The sequence below is a fragment of the Penicillium daleae genome (assembly GCF_028827525.1).
Source record: "Penicillium daleae strain IBT 16125 chromosome Unknown utg000007l_segment0_segment0, whole genome shotgun sequence".
Taxonomy (NCBI): Eukaryota; Fungi; Ascomycota; class Eurotiomycetes; order Eurotiales; family Aspergillaceae; genus Penicillium; species Penicillium daleae.
In genome coordinates, this window is record NW_026623155.1 from 1,730,001 (window position 1) to 1,749,333 (window position 19,333).

General features: G+C 52.3%; 6 protein-coding genes across 6 annotated transcripts; 3 read left to right on the top strand and 3 right to left on the bottom strand.

Annotated features, from left to right (window-relative positions):
* Positions 1-963: 963 nt before the first annotated feature.
* N7458_007788 (calcium-transporting ATPase) lies at positions 964-4,249 on the bottom strand (the record flags this gene model as incomplete). Its single annotated transcript, XM_056911170.1, has 5 exons — positions 964-1,072; positions 1,131-1,453; positions 1,514-3,832; positions 3,906-4,063; positions 4,132-4,249. The coding sequence occupies 5 exons, from the start codon at positions 4,247-4,249 to the stop codon at positions 964-966; spliced, it is 3,027 nt and encodes a 1,008-aa protein (XP_056763996.1).
* Positions 4,250-7,212: 2,963 nt separating this feature from the next.
* N7458_007789 (14-3-3 adaptor artA-like protein) lies at positions 7,213-8,598 on the top strand (the record flags this gene model as incomplete). The annotated part of the gene is made up of 8 exons (XM_056911171.1): positions 7,213-7,224; positions 7,388-7,395; positions 7,457-7,503; positions 7,573-7,592; positions 7,656-7,667; positions 7,742-8,016; positions 8,086-8,173; positions 8,239-8,598. The coding sequence occupies 8 exons, from the start codon at positions 7,213-7,215 to the stop codon at positions 8,596-8,598; spliced, it is 822 nt and encodes a 273-aa protein (XP_056763997.1).
* A 1,706-nt stretch (positions 8,599-10,304) lies between these two features.
* Positions 10,305-11,300, bottom strand: N7458_007790 (eukaryotic translation initiation factor 3 subunit J; the record flags this gene model as incomplete). Its single annotated transcript, XM_056911172.1, has 3 exons — positions 10,305-11,009; positions 11,102-11,175; positions 11,282-11,300. 3 exons carry the CDS (start codon positions 11,298-11,300, stop codon positions 10,305-10,307), a joined length of 798 nt encoding a protein of 265 aa, XP_056763998.1.
* A 438-nt stretch (positions 11,301-11,738) lies between these two features.
* aspf22 (enolase acuN) lies at positions 11,739-13,283 on the bottom strand (the record flags this gene model as incomplete). The annotated part of the gene is made up of 4 exons (XM_056911173.1): positions 11,739-12,534; positions 12,620-12,959; positions 13,033-13,089; positions 13,160-13,283. 4 exons carry the CDS (start codon positions 13,281-13,283, stop codon positions 11,739-11,741), a joined length of 1,317 nt encoding a protein of 438 aa, XP_056763999.1.
* A 1,446-nt stretch (positions 13,284-14,729) lies between these two features.
* On the top strand, positions 14,730-16,096 carry rpt4 (proteasome regulatory particle base subunit RPT4; the record flags this gene model as incomplete). The annotated part of the gene is made up of 4 exons (XM_056911174.1): positions 14,730-14,946; positions 15,012-15,398; positions 15,464-15,920; positions 15,976-16,096. The coding sequence occupies 4 exons, from the start codon at positions 14,730-14,732 to the stop codon at positions 16,094-16,096; spliced, it is 1,182 nt and encodes a 393-aa protein (XP_056764000.1).
* Positions 16,097-16,971: 875 nt separating this feature from the next.
* On the top strand, positions 16,972-19,154 carry N7458_007793 (glycoside hydrolase family 47 protein; the record flags this gene model as incomplete). Its single annotated transcript, XM_056911175.1, has 3 exons — positions 16,972-17,419; positions 17,480-18,124; positions 18,184-19,154. 3 exons carry the CDS (start codon positions 16,972-16,974, stop codon positions 19,152-19,154), a joined length of 2,064 nt encoding a protein of 687 aa, XP_056764001.1.
* Between the last annotated feature and the right edge of the window lie 179 nt (positions 19,155-19,333).

Consider the following 19,333-nt stretch of genomic DNA (forward strand, 5'->3'; position numbering starts at 1 on the left):
AAATACCAAGAATCCTAATACCCGCTACACCCCCAGCAAGGGATTGCCCTGAATTCACCCGCACAGGTACCTGCCCCCTCGGCACTTGGGGCTTGTACTGATCAAACAAAGACAACGCACTTTTCCACGAGTCAGACAACAAGGTTAAACCAGGCCAGGTGCAGGGTCACACCAGAATGTCGCACCTCCAGGAGAGGACCAGGACCCTCAAGTCGCTCTCCTCCCCGCATCTCCACTCGACAACTCCACAGCCCAAATCCGGAGGGTGGTCGACCCCGTCGATCGTTTCCCCAGCGCCACAAACAGATACACTAACCAAGCCTAGTCTCCGCTAAATGGGGAAGCCCACCAGTAGTAAAGGCAACAACGGAGGTGCGCCGAGGCTGGACGTAACTCTTTTTTTCTTTAGGCCAGGTGCGTAAGTGGTGCGGGGGTGCAGACACGGGATGTGAGTGGGCACTTTGGGGGGGGGGTTGGAGTATATTCAGGCTAAGAAGTGGCGTTTGCCATTGGCTTTGGGCTGCGGGATAGGCTTCGTATTTGGAGATGCGTAGGTAGCTCTCGGGTATTTGAATCGATCGGGTATTTACAAGGGTGTTTCAGTATGGGGAGTTCGAACTTCCAAGGCCAGTTTCCAGGGGGGAGAAGGTACAGTTTAGGATAATGATCCCCGTTGGCGGGCGTGGGTTGTCGTTTCGCTTGTAGCTTGCTAGAATGAATGGGTGGGCTGATGTTTCTAGACAGGGATCTGGCAGATATTGCATGATCAAGGTTTCATTGCAAGTTTTCATCTATGAACGTCACGATATATAAAGTGGAATGGTGGTGATCCAGGAGACAATCAGCCCCAGGCACACAAGTTAACATCTAACATGTTCTCTATGCAAAATTCAGTGATTCCACCCCGGTCCTTCCTTGCATATGCTAGATCGTCAGATCATTTTATCTTTCCGGATCTTGCTCTTACGCCTTCTTGGGCTTGCTGGCGCTGCCGTTCTGGACAGACGGAGCGACAGTGACCTTGGTATTGTACAGCTGGCGCTCGATGAACTTGAGGAGCTCGTCGATCAAACTAGAGATACGCGTTAGTACGGCCTCGAACACCGAATAGAGTGGGATGGGCAACTTACATAACGGGAGCGCTAATCGCCAACACGGCCTGCCACTCATTCCAGTTCAGGGGCAGGATTGCGAACAGGCTCTGCAAGAAGGGAACGTAAAGAATGGCGAAGTGAAGGACCATCGACAAGGTGATGGCGTAGACCAGCATGGGGTTGTTGTGCAGGAAGAAAGTCAGGAGCGACTCGCTAGACGACAAGGCGTTCATCGCGTTCAACATCTCAATAACGACCAGGATAGACAGAGAGACCGTCGAGGCAGACTTGGCCATATCGTTGCTGAACATCTCGCAACCAATCTCAGGGAATAGGGCAGAGCACTTGTGGAAGTGTGACTGGAAGAATTATTTGTGAGTACACATTTTATGTTTTTTTAACCCAAGGATAGGACTTACCAGCTGGTAGTACGAGATTTGGGGACCCTCAGCATTATACATGAACCACCACGCATATCCAAAGACAGTGGCAGCACCAACGTAGGTACCAATGACCATGTAACGGAACAACAGCCAGCCACCCACAAGAGGCTCATCACGACGACGGGGAGGACGTCTCATGACATCGTGATCGGCAGGGTTGAACGACAACGCAGTGGCGGGAAGACCATCGGTAACCAAGTTAACCCACAGAAGCTGGACGGGAACCAGAGCCTCGGGCATGCCCAGAGCAGCGGTCAGGAAAATCGACACGACCTCACCAATGTTGGACGAGATCAGGTACCGGATGAACTGCTGGGTGTTGCTGTAGATGGAGCGGCCCTCCTCGACAGCAACGGTAATGGTGGCAAAGTTGTCATCAGCGAGAACCATGTCGGCGGCCAGCTTGGCGACGTCAGTACCAGTACCCATGGCAACACCAATGTCGGACTTCTTCAGAGCGGGAGCATCGTTGACACCGTCACCGGTCATGGCAACGACGTGGTTCATAGACTGGAGGAGGTCAACCAGCCTGGACTTGTGGCTAGGTTCGGTACGGGAGAAGAGAGATGCAGTCTGGACGGCCTTGATTTGCTCGGTCTCGCTGAGGCTGTCGAATTCGCGGCCAGTGAAGCTCTTGCCAGTCAGGTCCTCGTTGGGTCCAAAGACACCAATCTGGCGACAGATGGACTCGGCAGTGTTGCGGTTATCTCCAGTGATGACAATGACGCGGATACCAGCCCGGTGGCACTTCTTGATAGAGTCGGCAACCTCGGGACGAGGAGGATCCAGCATACCAATCAGGCCAATAAGGGTCATGTTCTGCTCGAGCTTGGCGTAGTCCTCGGTAGTCGAGGCCTTCTTCAAAAGGGCGTTTCCAGAAACATCGTTCACGCTGGCGATGGCCATAACACGGAGACCACGGTTACCGTACTCGACGACCTCCTCAGAGAGCAGCTTGGCGTGGCTCTTGGTGAGAGACACGCGCGAACCCTCGGGACCTTGCAGAACGTAAGAGCAGCGCTCCAGGATCGATTCAGGGGCACCCTTGACAAGCAGCTTCTGATCATGGCCCTTGCCGACAAGAACAGACATGCTCTTGCGGTCTCGGGAGAACTCGTAGGTAGCCTGAAGGGGGAGCTGAGATTCATAGTGGGCAGAGGCGGCATGGAGACGTTCGGAGGCAGGAAGACTGAAGAGCTTCTTGTTCACAGCAGCGTTGGGGGTACCGATCTTCTCAACAAGAGCACGCAGGGCAGCCTCGGTGGGCTCACCAATGTTAGAGAACGCACCAGACTTGGCATCGTAGGACAGGGTAGCAGCGTTGCAAAGAGCAGAAACCTCGGCTAGCTGAGCGACAGTCGACGAGGACGCAGCGACATTCTCCGCGATCTTGCCGTTGCGAGTCAGCTTGCCCTCGGGGGCAAAGGTAGTACCCTCGACCTCGATCTCCTCCAGACCAGTGCCCAAGCTGTTCACGTAGACAATCTTCTCCACACTCATTTGGTTGGTGGTCAGGGTTCCGGTCTTGTCAGAGCAAATAACACTGCAGCTGCCCAGAGTCTCCACGGAGGGCAGAGAGCGAACAACGGCATTCTTCTGGGCCATCCTCCGGGTTCCCAGGGCCAGACAAGTAGTAATGACAACTGCGAGACCCTCGGGGATAGCAGCGACACCCAGGGAGACGGCAATCTTCAGGTAGTAAATCGCACCCTTGGTCCAGCTGCCGCCGAAGGAAGGGTCGTTGAAGTGCTCGATGTTGATCAACCAAACCAGGATACAAATCACGGTGATGACCTTGGCAAGCATATCACCAAAGTCGTTCAACTTCTGCTTCAGAGGGGTGGGCTCGGAGATCTGGGAGGTAATGCTGTCGTGAATGTCACCGATGGCAGTAGAGCCACCGGTCAACACAACCAGGGCATTGGCGTGGCCAGTGACCACGGTGGTACCGGAGAAGAGCATGTTGATCTGATCCTGCTTAACAGCCTGACCGTCCTTGACAATCTTGGTATCCTTGCCCACGCTCTCACTCTCACCAGTCAGGATAGCCTGGTCAACGCGGAAGCTGTTGCTGTGGATGGAGAGCAGGCGGCAATCAGCGGGAACCCGATCGCCCACGGAAATATGGATCACATCGCCGGGCACCAACTCCTCGGCCTTGACCCGTTGAACTTTGCCATCACGCACAACAGTGGCCTCGTTGGCCGAGTATTCCTGAAGAGCCGCAATTGCCTTCTCCGCGCTGCTTTCCTGGGTTACACCCACCACGGCATTGAGAATGAGAATCGTCAAAATCTAGAAAGGAGAAGCAAGCTGTCAGTGGGCTTGTGCGTTGGAGTATTGTGATGATGAGAAAAGCAGGACATACCACTACAGGATCCACAAAGGCAGTCCAATCGTCGCCTTCTTCAAAGAGAGCCAAGACAAACGACACAGCGGCCGAACCCAGCAGAATCAGGACAAGCTGGTCCTTGAATTGTTCCAAAATCAGCTCCCACATGGGAGTGGGCGGTTCTTCGGCAAGAGCTGCAGATGATTGCGTCAGATTCCAATCGCGTTTGGTGCGCGCTAAAGCCGTTGGAAGTAATGCTTACCATTAGGGCCGTGCTTCTTCCTAGACTGAAGAATCGCGTCCTGAGTTAAGCCAGTCTGTTCCGAGACATTGAAGTGTTCCAGCGCTTCCGCTGGAGTATAAAGAAAGGAGTTCTCCATAGTGGGAATCTCTCAGGCCGGTTGAGGTTGCAGTCCCTTTGGGAGAGACAGTTGGAGGTATGCGGAGATAGAGCCGGGGTAAGAAATGTAAAGAAACAGAAATGAAAAGAAAATGAAAGAGGATTCCGGACTAGTCGCGATACATGGGTGTCACCGGTGGCCAGCCAAAGACAAGAAAGGAACGGGGCCAGGAGGAGTGAGCGAGGGACAAGAGGCGTAATTATAGCTGGATTTTCTTGTCGACAATCGGTAGACCCAGCGGCGAGCGGAGGCACAACGTGTTCTCATCCAGTTGTTTCTCTTCCCCATCGGGGTTGTAGCTGACTCAGCAAGGGGCCGCAGGGCTGAACTCTGAAGTCCCGTGATCTGATCAACAGTAGTCACAGGAATGGCCCGAGTCGGGGAGCCGCCTTTGCCTCTATACGAGGTCAAATATGGCAGAGGGTCTACATTTGGTCTCCCGTGCTACAGTCCGTGATATGGACTGCATCATAATCTAATTCTTTTCCCTTCTTGCTGTGAGACTCTACCGTGTGGCCTACCTCTATATCACTGGATGGTACTTGCGTCAAACGTTCCCAGCGTCCCTGCCGAGAGCTGGGATGAATTATGGGGCTTCTTTCTAGGCTGCATCGTTCCTATGCCTATCGGATGTAACCAGTGGAGTTTGCTATCTTCCTTGGCAAATGAATTGTCCTCTGCAGCCACCGAATTCTGCAGTTGGCGGTCAATCGACTACGAGAGCACAGACGGTAGTGGACTCGTCCAGCGGCTGGGTCACAGTCCACTTGACGAGCTCAGAGAGGATGATTTGGTACCCTGGCACTTTCCTTTGGGAAAGGAACAGTCATCACAAGTGACTGGTAACTTGTTCACAGTGGCAGAAGCATCGAAATAAGACGAGCGTCCCCGGCAATAGTCTTGGGTTTCTTTCTCTACAGGATGGATTATATGCTGCTAGACGCAAAGGTGCCTCGAGAGAGCGCCTGACAGGCTTACTTATTCTTCGGATCTTTTCTTTCTTCCTGTCGGTGGCAAGGCGCATAAGCACGCTAAATGTCCCTCGCCTGTAGGGCTGAATCTAGCTCACCCAAATCCTACGGCCTCCACTCGTCCCCAGTGGCCCACCAAGGTCTCTGGGACCGGGCTTCCATATTCAGTTCTTTAACAGAGAGTGTCAATAACTTCTGAAGTGGTCGTAAATCCGAACTTGAACAACTGAAATTGTTTGAATAGAACTATAACCACCTCAATATGGTAGTGCTGGTCGGGGCCCGTAAGATTGTCAGGATTGGGGGGTGTGGTATGCAGCGCGCCATGCAAGCGGGTTATTAGCAAAAAGTCAATCGCTGTAGATGGCGGAGATGAATTTTTGAAGTCTCTATCAGGAGTTGTATGATTTATTCTGGACAGCCGAGTCCTCTAGGCCGAGTGAAAACCGGGTTGTCCATTCTCTTCCCGGCTTGTCATTAAGCCTGGTAAGGACCAGGGCTGTTGAAGAGATGGATGCGTACGGTAGGGAAGTGAATTCTTGAGAGATATCGACACGGATTTCGATTATTATGACATGGAAGTCCACCGTTGACCATAACATAATAACATAGGTAAGATTGTTGAGCGATAGCACGTACGTGGGTGTACACCCTGATTTACATGGATCCAAAGCTAGTTATATGTCGGCATACCTAGCCACGCGCGTCGCTACAAACCAGCGAAACTCTGGGCGAGGAAAGGCTACAGTAGTGTTCCATAAGTTTGAAGCACCCGGGAAAGTTCGAAACCATCTCATCAGCTATACTTTAAAAGACAAGTTGAATAAAACTGCCGGGAATATCCAGAAAGATCTGTTAAAACCAAAGTCGAAGCATATATAGTGGTCTTTTTCCTTGGTCTCTGGTTTCAGACTTTTGAACTGCCACTGTACATCTTGTCTGCAGACCGGGATAAGTCAAACTAGACGATCTATGGAGGTTAGCTTCCTAATAATGTAGTTGACACCATGATCAATGTGGCTGGCCTATGATGATCGGTCGTGGAGTGAACTGCCTACGTACTACATCATAGCGAGGCCTCGTGTCAACCTTGCCAGTGCTGGAAGGTTCGATTCCGTCATTATCGTCTCTTGACCTTGTCCCCTGCCCTGGATTGCCCCGACACCGACCACGCCGCGGTTTCTTCTTTTCCCAGGTGTCGTGGCCTGATAAAGAAGTTCCACATTTCCATCGCCTTGGAAAAAGCGAGTAATATGGTTAAACTAAGACCTATTTGTCGTTCAATGGATCTCTGGTAGAGTGACAATACAGAGGTCCCTGGTTGGTATTGTATGTACGCCTCTATGTACACTAAAAACAACCATCGCTCTACGGTCGCGAAAAGTAAACAGACACTCATGAGCTCGAGATTGTACACATACCCTGTACACAATTTTATATGATGCCTTCACAAATTTGTAGATTACATCCAGATTGATTATTTTCGATCAGGTCAACACACCAGCGGAGCCTCATAAGCGACTCGTGATGATCTGGGTACCAAGAGGGCAATTGGGCTGCATCGCCTGTCAGCTGTGAAATAAACCTCGTGTATTGAATGTAATCAGAGGTACTGGACATGTGCCCAAAGTACCCGAGACCCGTAGCAGACCGAGGAATTAGCAGGTAAAGGTCGGTTTCACTAGGTATGGGCCGCGTACCGGGTACGGGTGTATAAAGAATACGCTCGTATGGACGGTACTGTCACGAGAATACCGAATGTACTGTTATGATGCTCACCCCCAACTCCTTCAATTCGACTCCATCCTTTCTCCTCCCTCTTTCCTTCCCCCCCCCCCACTTGGTCCTCCTCTCTACCTCCATCACCTTCCTCCTCTGCATCTCCCACTCTCTCGGATCTCTTGATATCTATCCTCTCCCAACTACCACTTTCTCCCCCAACCATACTCTCCTACAAAAATTCCCGTCAATATGGGTTCTGAGGTATGTTCTGGCCCCAACGCATACCCCTCCATCGGGCGCTCTCTGAGCTGTCACCGCCATCGCAATCCCACCCCGTTTCTCACGGCCTATCCCCTCGCGCCCCATCCACCCCTTTTCATTTTGGGAGCTCTGACACGTGCTAACTCGCATCTTCATCATGCAGCGTGAGAAGTAAGGATACCTTGAATCCCCCAGCGACAGCCCGGTGTGGCATGACTGACCCCCTCATCAGCAAGACGTTCCTCGCGAGGCTCTGCGAGCAGGCCGAGCGCTACGATGGTAAGATTCACGCGAGCGAGGGTATCGGGGTTTACCAGGACTAACGCGATGTCTTTTTCACTCGTTTAGAGATGGTTAGCTACATGAAGGTCAGTCGCATACGTGTTGTTTTGCTTTGTCTTGTTGAATCTCGGTGCTAACCAGTGGAACAGGAAGTCGCCAACGTATGATACGCATATCCCACTCTCTGGTCTATCCCGGCCATATCGGGTCCACGATTGACACTTCTGTTATGTAGATTGGTGGCGAGCTTACCGTCGATGAGCGCAACCTCCTGTCCGTCGCTTACAAGAACGTTGTTGGTACCCGCCGTGCCTCCTGGCGCATCATCTCCTCCATCGAGCAGAAGGAGGAGTCCAAGGGCTCTGAGGAGCACGTTACCATCATCCGGGATTACCGCCAGAAGATCGAGACTGAGCTGGAGAAGGTCTGCCAGGATGTCTTGGACGTCCTTGACTCGTCCCTGATCCCCAAGGCCGAGACTGGCGAGTCCAAGGTGTTCTACTACAAGATGTGCGTGACATGAACCGAACTTTTGCCCATTTTTCGACACAATCTATTGAGACTGACTCCCTCTTACAGGAAGGGTGACTACCACCGTTATCTGGCCGAGTTCGCTTCTGGCAACAAGCGCAAGGTTGCCGCTACCGATGCCCACGAGGCCTACAAGGTATTTCCCGACTTGATCCATCGCCCCATCTCGTCTTCATGACAACGACTAATAACGGATTCTAGAACGCTACCGACGTTGCCCAGACCGATCTCACCCCTACCCACCCCATTCGCCTTGGTCTCGCGTTGAACTTCTCCGTCTTCTACTACGAGATCCTCAACTCTCCCGACCGTGCCTGCCACCTCGCCAAGCAGGCCTTTGACGACGCCATCGCTGAGCTCGACTCCCTCTCTGAGGAGAGCTACCGTGACAGCACCCTCATCATGCAGCTTCTGCGTGACAACCTCACTCTCTGGACCTCTTCCGATGGCAACGAGGGTGCCGAGGGTGCTGCCCCCAAGGAGGATAAGGCCGAGGAGGAGGCCGCTGCCCCTGCCGCCGAAGACAAGGCCGAGGAGGCCGAGCCTCAGGCTGCGTCTTAAAGAGGGGAGGAAGTTTCAGCACCGCGTGAAGGGGTTCCAATCAGCCATATGCCGAATTGGTAAGAGGGGGCGTTCACATTTCTTCCCGGATGTGGTTATGCAAGTCGCTTGTTTGTTTTCACCGCAGCGTGGCTTGGTTGGGCCCGGCACCCTATTCTCTTGCACGTGTTCTCGACCGTGTGGGTCGGCCGGCGGAGTTTGATATTCGGTTGAGGCAAGGGCAGAAAAGGGGCTGAGTGGAATTTCTCTCTCTTTTATTGTCTCTATTCCCACTCCAGCAAGATTCAATGTGTTTATTTTCCAATTTCACCTGGTCCCCTATTCCAAATGGCCTTGTTTTCGTATGGTAGGATCCGTGTAGAGGTAGTACCTATCATGAACCATTATGGGAATACCGACTGAACGACGTAGCTCAACACTCAATATCCAAGTGTCTGACCCTTCTCAGCGGTTCAAATGGCAAGTCGTGTTACCAGTTCATAGACTTCTAGGTGTGATGTACCTCGGCCCGCATCCTGGCTGCAATCTTACTTGAGACAAGCTTCATATTTGCATTCTATGGAAAGACTTCAAGTTGAGTCAATATTGTCATTCCCGTATCACCTGGCACGATGAGGACCACTGGGAGATATGAACCTTACGTACGCTCCTCCATTCTTACCACGAGATAAACCTTGGATGCCTTATCGCTGGTGATTTCAGGTCCAACATGCAATGCGATTGTTTATTCGACTGCTAGTACTCTGGTAAACAACCCTGGCGTCGGGCCTTGCTGATACCAGTCCTGAGCTTCGAGGCCTGCATCACCGTGTTCCCCCCAAGTCCTGGTGCAGCAGGACTGACATGTTCATAATGGATTACACAGCGACGAACGTGCTCGCCTCAACAACTCACTGATAGATTATATGAAGTCCTTTGGTAGGTATGCATGGGACAAATATACATGACTATCGTTCGCGCAGTAGAGTATAGCGGTCGCCAGGGATTCAGACAACACACCCCGAGGGAATGGATATACTCGTTAATACCGTGAGCAGGACTGGATGAGAATGCCTGTACGGAGAGATGTGATAATCGCTGTATCCAGTTCTAGATTCTGGAGTAGATGTTAAATCTATGTTATGGCATAGAACGAGATTTTATTGAGAGTATTTTAGTAGGTAGTCACTAGCCTATGGTGCTAATTATCTAGTCCTTGTGTTCTGCGGTTCGATATTGGAATGCCAGGCCAGTCACGACCATAAGCCACAGAAGGGCAGAGTGGAGGGCTATGAGGGCTGTGGGCTATTTGCTCTTGGTCTCGTCAAGAATCCAAGTATCTGGTGTAATACCGCGGTCTAGTAATTGTCCCCAAGATGAATATGTCTGTCCTAGACGAGGATGGATGGAAAATTTACGTTCATTGTTCTATACTAAGTGAGGCTCATGCAACGTTTTGACTTGGGGGACGGGGTAGAAGGAGGGATGTACATGATAGTATTCAGGAGGAGGGCATATGAAGTTAGAAAGGGACAGGGAGATAGAGGGGACGCCCCAGAACCTTGAAAGGGGAGATACATCGGATGAGACCTTCTTGCGGGAGTGTGTATATTCAAGGGTCACACATCCAAAGACAAGAAGGAATCAATAAACAGAGGTGAAAAGCGAACAAGACGATGGGGAAGAAAAGAAGAGAAGAAAAGAAGGATTGTTCGTTGTTTCGTCCATTACATGAAGTCATCATCGCCGAGAGCGTCGTCATCACCGTAAGCAGTGTTATCGATCTGGTTGTCACGGTTGGAAACAAGCGAGACCTTAGTCTTAGCAGCCTTGGTCTTCTTGCTACCCTTATCAGCAGCACGCTCCTCACGCATCTTCTCGTTGCTAGCAGTGGTCAAGGCACTAGCAATCTTCTTGATATCACCACTGGGCAGCTCCTTCACCAGCTTGCGAGCAAAGTCTTGCGCCCAGAGAGCGTAATGGGGCTTCTTGGACTGCGAGGCGAGCAGGGGGATAAGGACGTCAGTCAGACGGGCAAACTGGTCCTTGGTGGTAGGCTTGAATAGCGGCATGGAGGACAGATCGACGGAGTTGGTGGGGTTGGCGCTGTCAGTGATGACGACGGCCTTGGGAGCACCGCGGTTGCGGTTCATGTCGATTTCGGCAAAAAGGTCCGAGGCGTGCTGCAGGTCGGCGTCCTTCTCAGTGCGGCGCAGACGATCACGGCGCTCGGCCTCGGTTTCGTCATCGTCAAGATCATCGCCTTCCTCCGCCTCGCGCCGGCGCTGGTCGCGGTGTTCCTCTATCCGTTCGGCCTTGGTCTTCTTGTTGGCGGCGGCAGCGGCCTTGGCCTTGGCCAGGGCCTCTTCGGCCTTCTTTGCCTTCTCGCGCTCTACCTCAGAGTCTTCGGCGGCGTCCCAGGAGTCGAGGACCTATTGTTGGAAGCGAATGTCAGCAACTTGGTTTTGGAATGAGCACGTTCTAGGTTGCGTAGAAGTCTGCATCTAGTTCAAAGGGCCCTTACATCTTCATCTTCCTCATCGTCGAATCTGCGGCGGGCAACGGGAGGGGGAGGCGAAACGCTGTCCTCTTCTTCATCTGTATAACAAAATTTGATTAGATAGAGTCCATTAATTTTGCGGCGGTGGAAAAGTCGCTTTGTATCCTAGATCACGGTGGCGACTGAGGAGGATAAGAAACATACCCCACTTTGAAGGCGCCATGTTGGGAAAGTGAAAGGCTTTTCGATCGAAAGGAACGAGGCGAAAGAAAAGATGCGCTGTACGCAAGACCGAAGGACGGGGAAACGAGGGCGAGCCCGACGATAGGATACTAATCCGAGTGTAGTGAATAGAGGGGCGAGGGCAAATTTTATGTGGGACACTTATCGCAGGAGGGGTGGTCACGTGCTCCGGATTTCTTGGTGCCCGACGAGTAAGACTCCATTGTTTAGGATCCAAGTCCTTGATTACTTGATTTTGTTATATTCCATGGAAACTACGCCTTACAGGTTGGGTCGATTGTTCTTTGAATATTCTCTTGTATTTCAGAAGTCTTTATTAAATTCATAATCATAACTGATGGTGGCCCTTCGCGTGAGACTTGACCATCCTTTTTTCTCGTTTCTTTCAACCCCGTGCAGTCATTTAAAGGACTTCAATTTACAGGTTGACAGAGGTGCGGAAGTTCTTGCCGGCGTAGATTGCGTTCTCACCGAGCTCCTCCTCGATGCGGAGGATCTGGTTGAGCTTAGCCAGACGCTCGGAACGGGCAGGAGCACCGGTCTTGATCTGGCCAGAGCGGAGACCGACAGCAATGTCAGCGATGGTGACGTCCTCGGTCTCACCGGAGCGGTGGGAGACCATGACACCCCAGCCGTCGGCGTAGGAGTCCTTGGCGGCCTGGATGGACTCGGTGAGAGTGCCGATCTGGTTAACCTTGAGGAGGAGGGCGTTGCAAGACTTGAGCTCGATGGCCTTCTTGATGCGGAGGGGGTTGGTGACAGTCAGGTCATCACCGACAATCTGGAAGTCGGAGGTCTTGTAGAAGTAGCTCCAGGCCTCCCAGTCATCCTCAGCGAAGGGGTCCTCGATGGAGACAATGGGGTACTTGGCAGCCAGCTGCTTGTACAGATCGGCGAGCTGCTCGTAGGTGATCCACTTGGTGGGGTCGCTCTCGGGGTTCTTGAAGTCGAGGTCGTACTTCTTCTCCTCGACCTTGTAGAACTCGCTGGAGGCAACGTCCATGGCAATGGACATCTTGCCGGTGTAGCCGGCCTGCTCAATGGCATCGGTGATGAGGTCAAGAGCCTCCTCGGCGGTCTGAATATCGGGAGCGACACCACCCTCGTCACCGACGTTACCAGCGGACTGGCCGTACTTCTTCTTGGCAAGGGTCTTGAGCTTCTGGTAGACCTCAGAGCCCTGGCGAAGGGCCTCAGAGAAAGAGGGAGCGTACCTATAGTTCGGGATGTGTCAGTAGATTGGTCGCTTTTGGCAGATAAAGTTGCCCTGGCTGCGGTAGCTATTGGATGACAACTTACTCAGGGACAATCATGAACTCCTGGAAGGCCAGACGGCCACCGGCGTGGGAGCCACCGTTCAGGACGTTCTGGAAGGGAACGGGCAGGACGTAGGGCTTCTTGGTACCGGCGAGGTCGGAGATGTGAGCGTAGAGAGGGACACCCTTCTCGGCGGCAGCAGCCTTGGCGACAGCCAGGGAGACACCGAGGATGGCGTTGGCACCAAGGTTACCCTTGTTGGCAGTACCGTCGAGCTTGTTGAGGAACTCATCGACCTTGGCCTGGTCCTTGACGTCAATGTTCTCCTTGATAAGAGCGGGGCCAATGGTCTCGTTGACGTTCTTGACGGCCTTCAGGACACCTGTAATCGAAGAATTGGGATTAGTTTTTCCCCAACTCACTTGCAATTGATGATCAGGTTCGTCATCACTTACCCTTGCCGCCCCAGCGGGACTTGTCACCATCACGGAGCTCGACGGCCTCGTGCTGGCCTATATGCAATCATTAGCATCAGTAAATCTTTCAATTGAGATGCCGGATCAAGAATGGCTCGCTTCTTACCAGTGGAAGCACCAGAGGGAACAATGGCGCGGTGCAGGCCGGTCTCGGTGACGATGTCGACCTCGACGGTGGGGTTACCGCGAGAGTCGTACACGGAACGAGCGTGAACCTTGGAGATAGGCATGTTGGATATAGAAGATCTGATAGAGAATAAGATCAGTCTGGTTTGCAAGAAAGGAGGGAAAAAAAGCAGCGCGGGCAATGGATATATTAAGGCGAATGCCGCGTGTGACTAACGGCGGGGGGACAGGTTCACCGATGACCCAAAAAGACAGGCCGCACGGGGAGAAGGGAAGGGGCACAGCTGATTTGCTTGGAGCTCAGCAAATGCGGATATGGCAATTGGCCACGGCCGTCACCGAAGCGCAGGTTAGGTTACCTTTCTTAGCTGGGAATTTCCTGTCTGGTGGTTCAGGTGAAGGGAAGAGTGTAGGAGAGGGAGGAAGAAGCAGGAGGAGGAGGAGGAGGGGCAGATGGCGGGGTATGATGTCGGGAGGGCAAAATAAGAGAGGAGCTATGTACCAGACTCACCTTACAACCAAAAAGTAAACAACGAATAATAATGATAATAACCAGGTAAATGCAAAAGAGAATAGCTCTACGGAAACACCCGATGCTTTAAATACTGTCCCCTACAGAGTCCAGCCGGGAAAGGTCACAGCTGGGCCTCCGATTCTTTCCAATGCGGCAGTGGGGCTGTCACGGCCAGCAACGGCCATCGCCAACGCTCGCTGGCTCTCTGGTTCGATCCCGACCGTCTGCGGCGGGCTCCCACCTGCGAGATCTCCCGTCGCCCTCGGGAGGAAACTGATTGCTGTGATGTGATTGCCCGAGCAACTTGCCTGTGCATTGCCGTATCCATAGGATCCCAGAAGAGGAGTCTGAAGTAGGAGGAATAATCGTGCCTTGAGATTACCGAATGACGACAATCGGGATCTTCTTCCACGGTCACGTTGGTTTCTTCGTACAGTATACAACACAACACCGTATACAACCCCTAGATACCCCGTGCTGAGAGCTTCTCATTCAGCAGCAGAAATAAAGACATGATACATTCAAACTTTTTCATCGGATTTGAAAATTCAACGAGCATGTGTTTTCCAAAAAAAAAAAAAAAGCTACCACTGTACAAGATCCATTGGTTGGGGAAGCTTCCCAACGTCACATCCAGCGCGTCCTGGCAAAAATGGATGACGAAAAGAGCAAGCTTGCAAGCCACATTCGTGAGGCGACAAGGTGTTCAGGTGTTCACTTCAGGTGTCGGTCTGTAATTGTGCTGCCTTATGGCCTTAATGCCTGAGCAAAACTAAGGCACCAAATTTGACTGACTAAGGTTGACGATGATGTAAGTCACCTGATCTGAGAGCGCGTCGTCAGGTGATCTTCCTGGAAGCTCGTCGACCAGGTGCTTGGAAGCTCACCAGCTGGACCCTGCTATCATCTACACCACCTGCGCTTTCCGATCATCCACCCGCTGGACTATAGGTCTTGTCTATCTTCCAAAACCTCGCCCTTGGAGTCTCACCCATCCGTTCACCCTCATCCCTTACGAATCGGTTCGTCGCCCATCATGAACGGCGGCAGCGACCCCGAGCGGGACCAGGCGCTCGAAGATTATAAAAAGAGCTTGTTGGAGCTGCGAGAATGGGAGGCCAAGTTGAAGACTCTTCGCATGGGCATCAAGGATCTCCAGCGGGAGTTTGATGTGTCGGAGGAGAACATCAAGGCACTCCAGAGTGTTGGCCAGATCATCGGCGAGGTGTTGAAACAGCTGGATGAAGAGCGATGTATGTTGAAACGCTACAACGGTCGTATCCTTCTTCGAAGCTAATCATCCAATTTCTTTCTGCAGTCATCGTCAAAGCATCATCGGGACCACGGTATGTCGTTGGCTGCCGTTCCAAGGTCGACAAGGCCAAGCTAAAGCAAGGCACGCGAGTGGCCTTGGATATGACAACACTCACCATCATGCGGATGCTCCCTCGTGAGGTCGACCCCTTGGTCTACAACATGTCTCTGGAGGACCCCGGGTCAGTCAACTTTGCCGGCATTGGTGGTCTGAATGACCAGATCAGAGAGCTTCGGGAAGTCATCGAGTTGCCATTGAAGAACCCAGAGTTGTTCCAGCGAGTAGGTATCAAGCCTCCAAAGGGTGTTCTGCTCTATGGTCCTCCGGGTACGGGTAAGACCCTGCTGGCCAGAGCAGTGGCTAGTTCGATTGAGACCAACTTTTTGAAGGGTACGTTGAACTCTTGCCCTCCTTGATCATCAACTATTCATCTCTAACGCGTTTCCTTCTCTTAGTGGTTTCCTCTGCGATCGTTGACAAGTACATTGGTGAATCCGCCCGATTGATCCGAGAAATGTTCGGTTATGCCAAGGAGCACGAGCCCTGCATCATCTTCATGGACGAGATTGACGCTATTGGTGGTCGACGTTTCTCGGAAGGTACATCGGCAGATCGTGAGATTCAGCGAACCCTGATGGAGTTGCTGAACCAGCTGGATGGATTCGACTATCTTGGAAAGACCAAGATCATCATGGCCACCAACCGGCCGGATACTCTCGACCCTGCGCTGCTGCGTGCTGGTCGTCTGGACCGCAAGATCGAGATTCCTCTGCCAAATGAGGTGGGTCGCTTGGAGATTCTCAAGATTCACTCAAGCACGGTACAACTGGAGGGTGATATCGACTTTGAGAGCGTGGTCAAGATGAGTGACGGTCTCAACGGTGCCGACTTGCGCAACGTGGTGACGGAGGCGTAAGTGGCATACTTTCTGGTCATCCATTGTATTCATATACTAACTACTCCACAGAGGTCTATGCGCGATCAAGGACTACAGAGATGCCATCAACCAGGACGACTTCAACAAAGCCGTACGAAAGGTGGCGGAAGCTAAGAAGCTGGAGGGCAAGCTCGAGTACCAGAAGCTGTAATTGTATCTACCGCTGGGCTGCTCGCCCATACAATTTCATCCTGTTAGAAACCTGCCTTCTAGAATACCATGCATTGTTCAACGGGAGTTGTTATTGAAGATTGCCCTGATGACTTTTCAACGTCTGTACATAGATTCGTAGCGCCAGACGAAGGGCAAGTAAATATCACAGTCTGGTAGTGTACGTGCACCATTACAGCATATCAAGGTGATGATTCGAGAAATTTGGAAGACATAATATCCCATATCCGCCGATTAGGAAGTCATTATATTCGTTGGCAACCAAGCATGAAGTAACTGGCAATAGCGATGGCGATGGCTCTAGTGTGGTTCGGTCCAGGTGGCCAAGCTTCATATTTACTCCACTTTCCCGACTGCAGTGGCTATCCCTGACAACAACTCAGCATCGCATCGAGTTCTAGCGAGAAGACCTCTTCCTGGAAACACTTACGTGATCGCGGATAATTCCCATCTTGGTCCCGGGACAAAACACACGCCGGGTGCACCATCGGAGAAATTGGCAGCTTAAGCACACGCTGGCATGTTCCGCATTGACCTGTAGCTGCGACCCAACACATTTTCTACTTTAGATCCACGAGTAAGTAACCAGCTGGTATTTGCAAGACGGTGTATTTGTTCCCGTGCGACTTGAAACCGATTGTGAGCACTCCTGCTAACCATCTTGCCTCGCCAGGCCAGTGTCGTTGAGAAAACGCCGCCCCGCGCGTTCGCCGCCACCATCGAGCTTCGAAGACCACGTTTCCAGTGATAACGACGCACGAACACTACTTCGCGATCCCATGCTCGCATACTAGGTAGTCGCAGGACCGACACGCATTTCGCGACGAGGAGAGAGAAGGGCTCACCAGGATAATCATGTCATTTCAGGGACGTTCCTTCGCCACGAGCCCATTCCAGGACAGCCGCTCTCGCTCCAACCAAGGCCTTGCTGGACTCGGCCTCTCAACTGGGCCCGCAGGCCTCTCGAATAAAGTGGGCGGATTCTTTGAGAACAACGACCGCACTCTCCCCATGTACAAAGACAAGCCATACTTTACGCCGAAGCGGACAGCTCCGCGGAGGCGATGGAGGCCTTTGTTCGTGCTGGGGGTGTGCGTGTTGACGTTCTTGTGGTATTATAAATCGTCGATGCCTGTGTGGCAGGGCCCGGACTCGTCGGACATCGGTGCTGAGCTCTGGAAATGGGCGCAGACACTTGACGACGAGAGTCCTTCGAAGTCGAACATTGACTGGAACGCGCGCCGGGAGAAGGTTCGGGATGCGTTTGTTATCAGCTGGCAGGGATATGAGAAGGATGCTTGGGGTAAGGACACCTTGCGAGACTCGGCGTCAGTATCGCCATGCTAATATGCAACTATTGCAGGCTCGGACGAGTATAACCCGGTCTCGGGTCGGAGCAGAAACATGATCGAAGGTGGCATGGGTTGGATCATTGTTGATGCGCTAGACACTATGATGATCATGAACCTGACCACCGAGGTGCGCCATGCACGCGAGTGGATTTCCACTTCGTTGAAGTATACTCAAGACCACGACGTGAGCACCTTCGAAACGACCATTCGCATGCTGGGAGGTTTGCTCTCTGCCCATTATCTCTCGACGAAATATCCAGACCTCGCTCCGATTGCGGATGACGATATCGGCGCCGCTGGCGAGGACTTGTACATTGAAAAGGCGACAGATCTCGGAGACCGCTTGCTTGGAGCATTCGAGTCTCCGTCTGGTATCCCATACGCCAGCGTGAACCTGAATAAGTCGGAGGGCTTGCCATCGCACGGCGATGGAGGCGCTTCTTCTACTGCTGAGGCAACTTCAGTCCAGCTTGAGTTCAAGTATCTGGCGAAGTTGACTGGCGAGGCCGAGTATTGGAGGGCCGTGGAGAAGGTCATGGAGGTGATCGATGACGAACACCCCGAAGATGGCCTCGTTCCTATTTTCATCAATCCCAAGACGGGTCACTTCCATGGCCAGAATATTCGTCTCGGTAGCCGAGGTGATTCATATTATGGTTTGTTGTACCCTTGGTCCCTCTTTTGAAGGTCTTGGCTAACTTCGTTGTTCTTCTAGAGTATCTGATTAAGCAGTATCTTCAAACATCCGAGAAGGAGCCCGTCTACAAAGAACTGTGGGATGAATCCTTGGCCGGAATCCGCAAGAATCTGCTTGCCTTCTCCCAGAATGCACAGTTGATGGTCCTAGGAGAGCGCCCCAATGGTTTGAAAGAAGGCCTTACCCCTAAAATGGACCACTTGGTCTGCTTCCTCCCTGGAACATATGCTCTTGGTGCAACCGGTGGCCGACCTTTGACCGAGGCAAGAAAATCCTCGGATTGGTCCCAGCAGCGCGAGGAGGAAATTTTCATCGCCAAGGAATTGATGAAGACCTGCTGGGCGACATACCTGGCGACAGCGACAGGTCTTGCGCCCGAGATCTCCCACTTTATTCTTGACTCTCCACCTGTCATGATGGAAGACAAGTATCCCGATCCCAAGTCGACTACCGGAACTACAGCACCGCACGAATTGAAGTCAATCTCTCAGCCACTCTCACCTCAGGCTGATGGCACTGAGCCCTGGCGCAAGGATATCGAGATCCACAACATGGATCGCCACAACCTGCAACGGCCAGAGACCGTTGAGTCTTTGTTCTACATGTACCGCATCACTGGCGACGATATCTACCGCGAGTGGGGCTGGGATATGTTCAAAGCATTCATCAAATACACCGCCGTCGTCGAAGGGGAAGAGTCTGAACTGGCGGAGGGCGAAACCACCATCAAACGGATCAAGGGCTTTACTTCCCTGTCCAACGCCAACACCATCCCGCCGACTACACGCGATAATATGGAGAGTTTCTGGATGGCTGAGACGCTCAAGTACTTCTATTTGTTGTTCTCAGACCGGGATTTCATTTCCCTGGAGGACCATGTATTTAATACCGAGGCCCACCCGCTGCCACGGTTTACGCCGACGGGCGATCTGAGGACTGGCTGGCAGCGGAAGCCTAAGGTCGTCGAGGCTGCCGAGGGTGCTGAGTAGCGCCTGGATGCTTTTGTTACATTTAATTAGATATTGGCGTTCGTCCTTTTTGTAATTCTACGCCTGCATTGCGGCCTCCCGAGGTCGTTGGACATGTACTTAGGTGTTTCATTCCTTGTATCATGGGGAAATCGGAGACAATTGCGCAAGCTCCATGCTTCCATGTTCTTAATAATTTC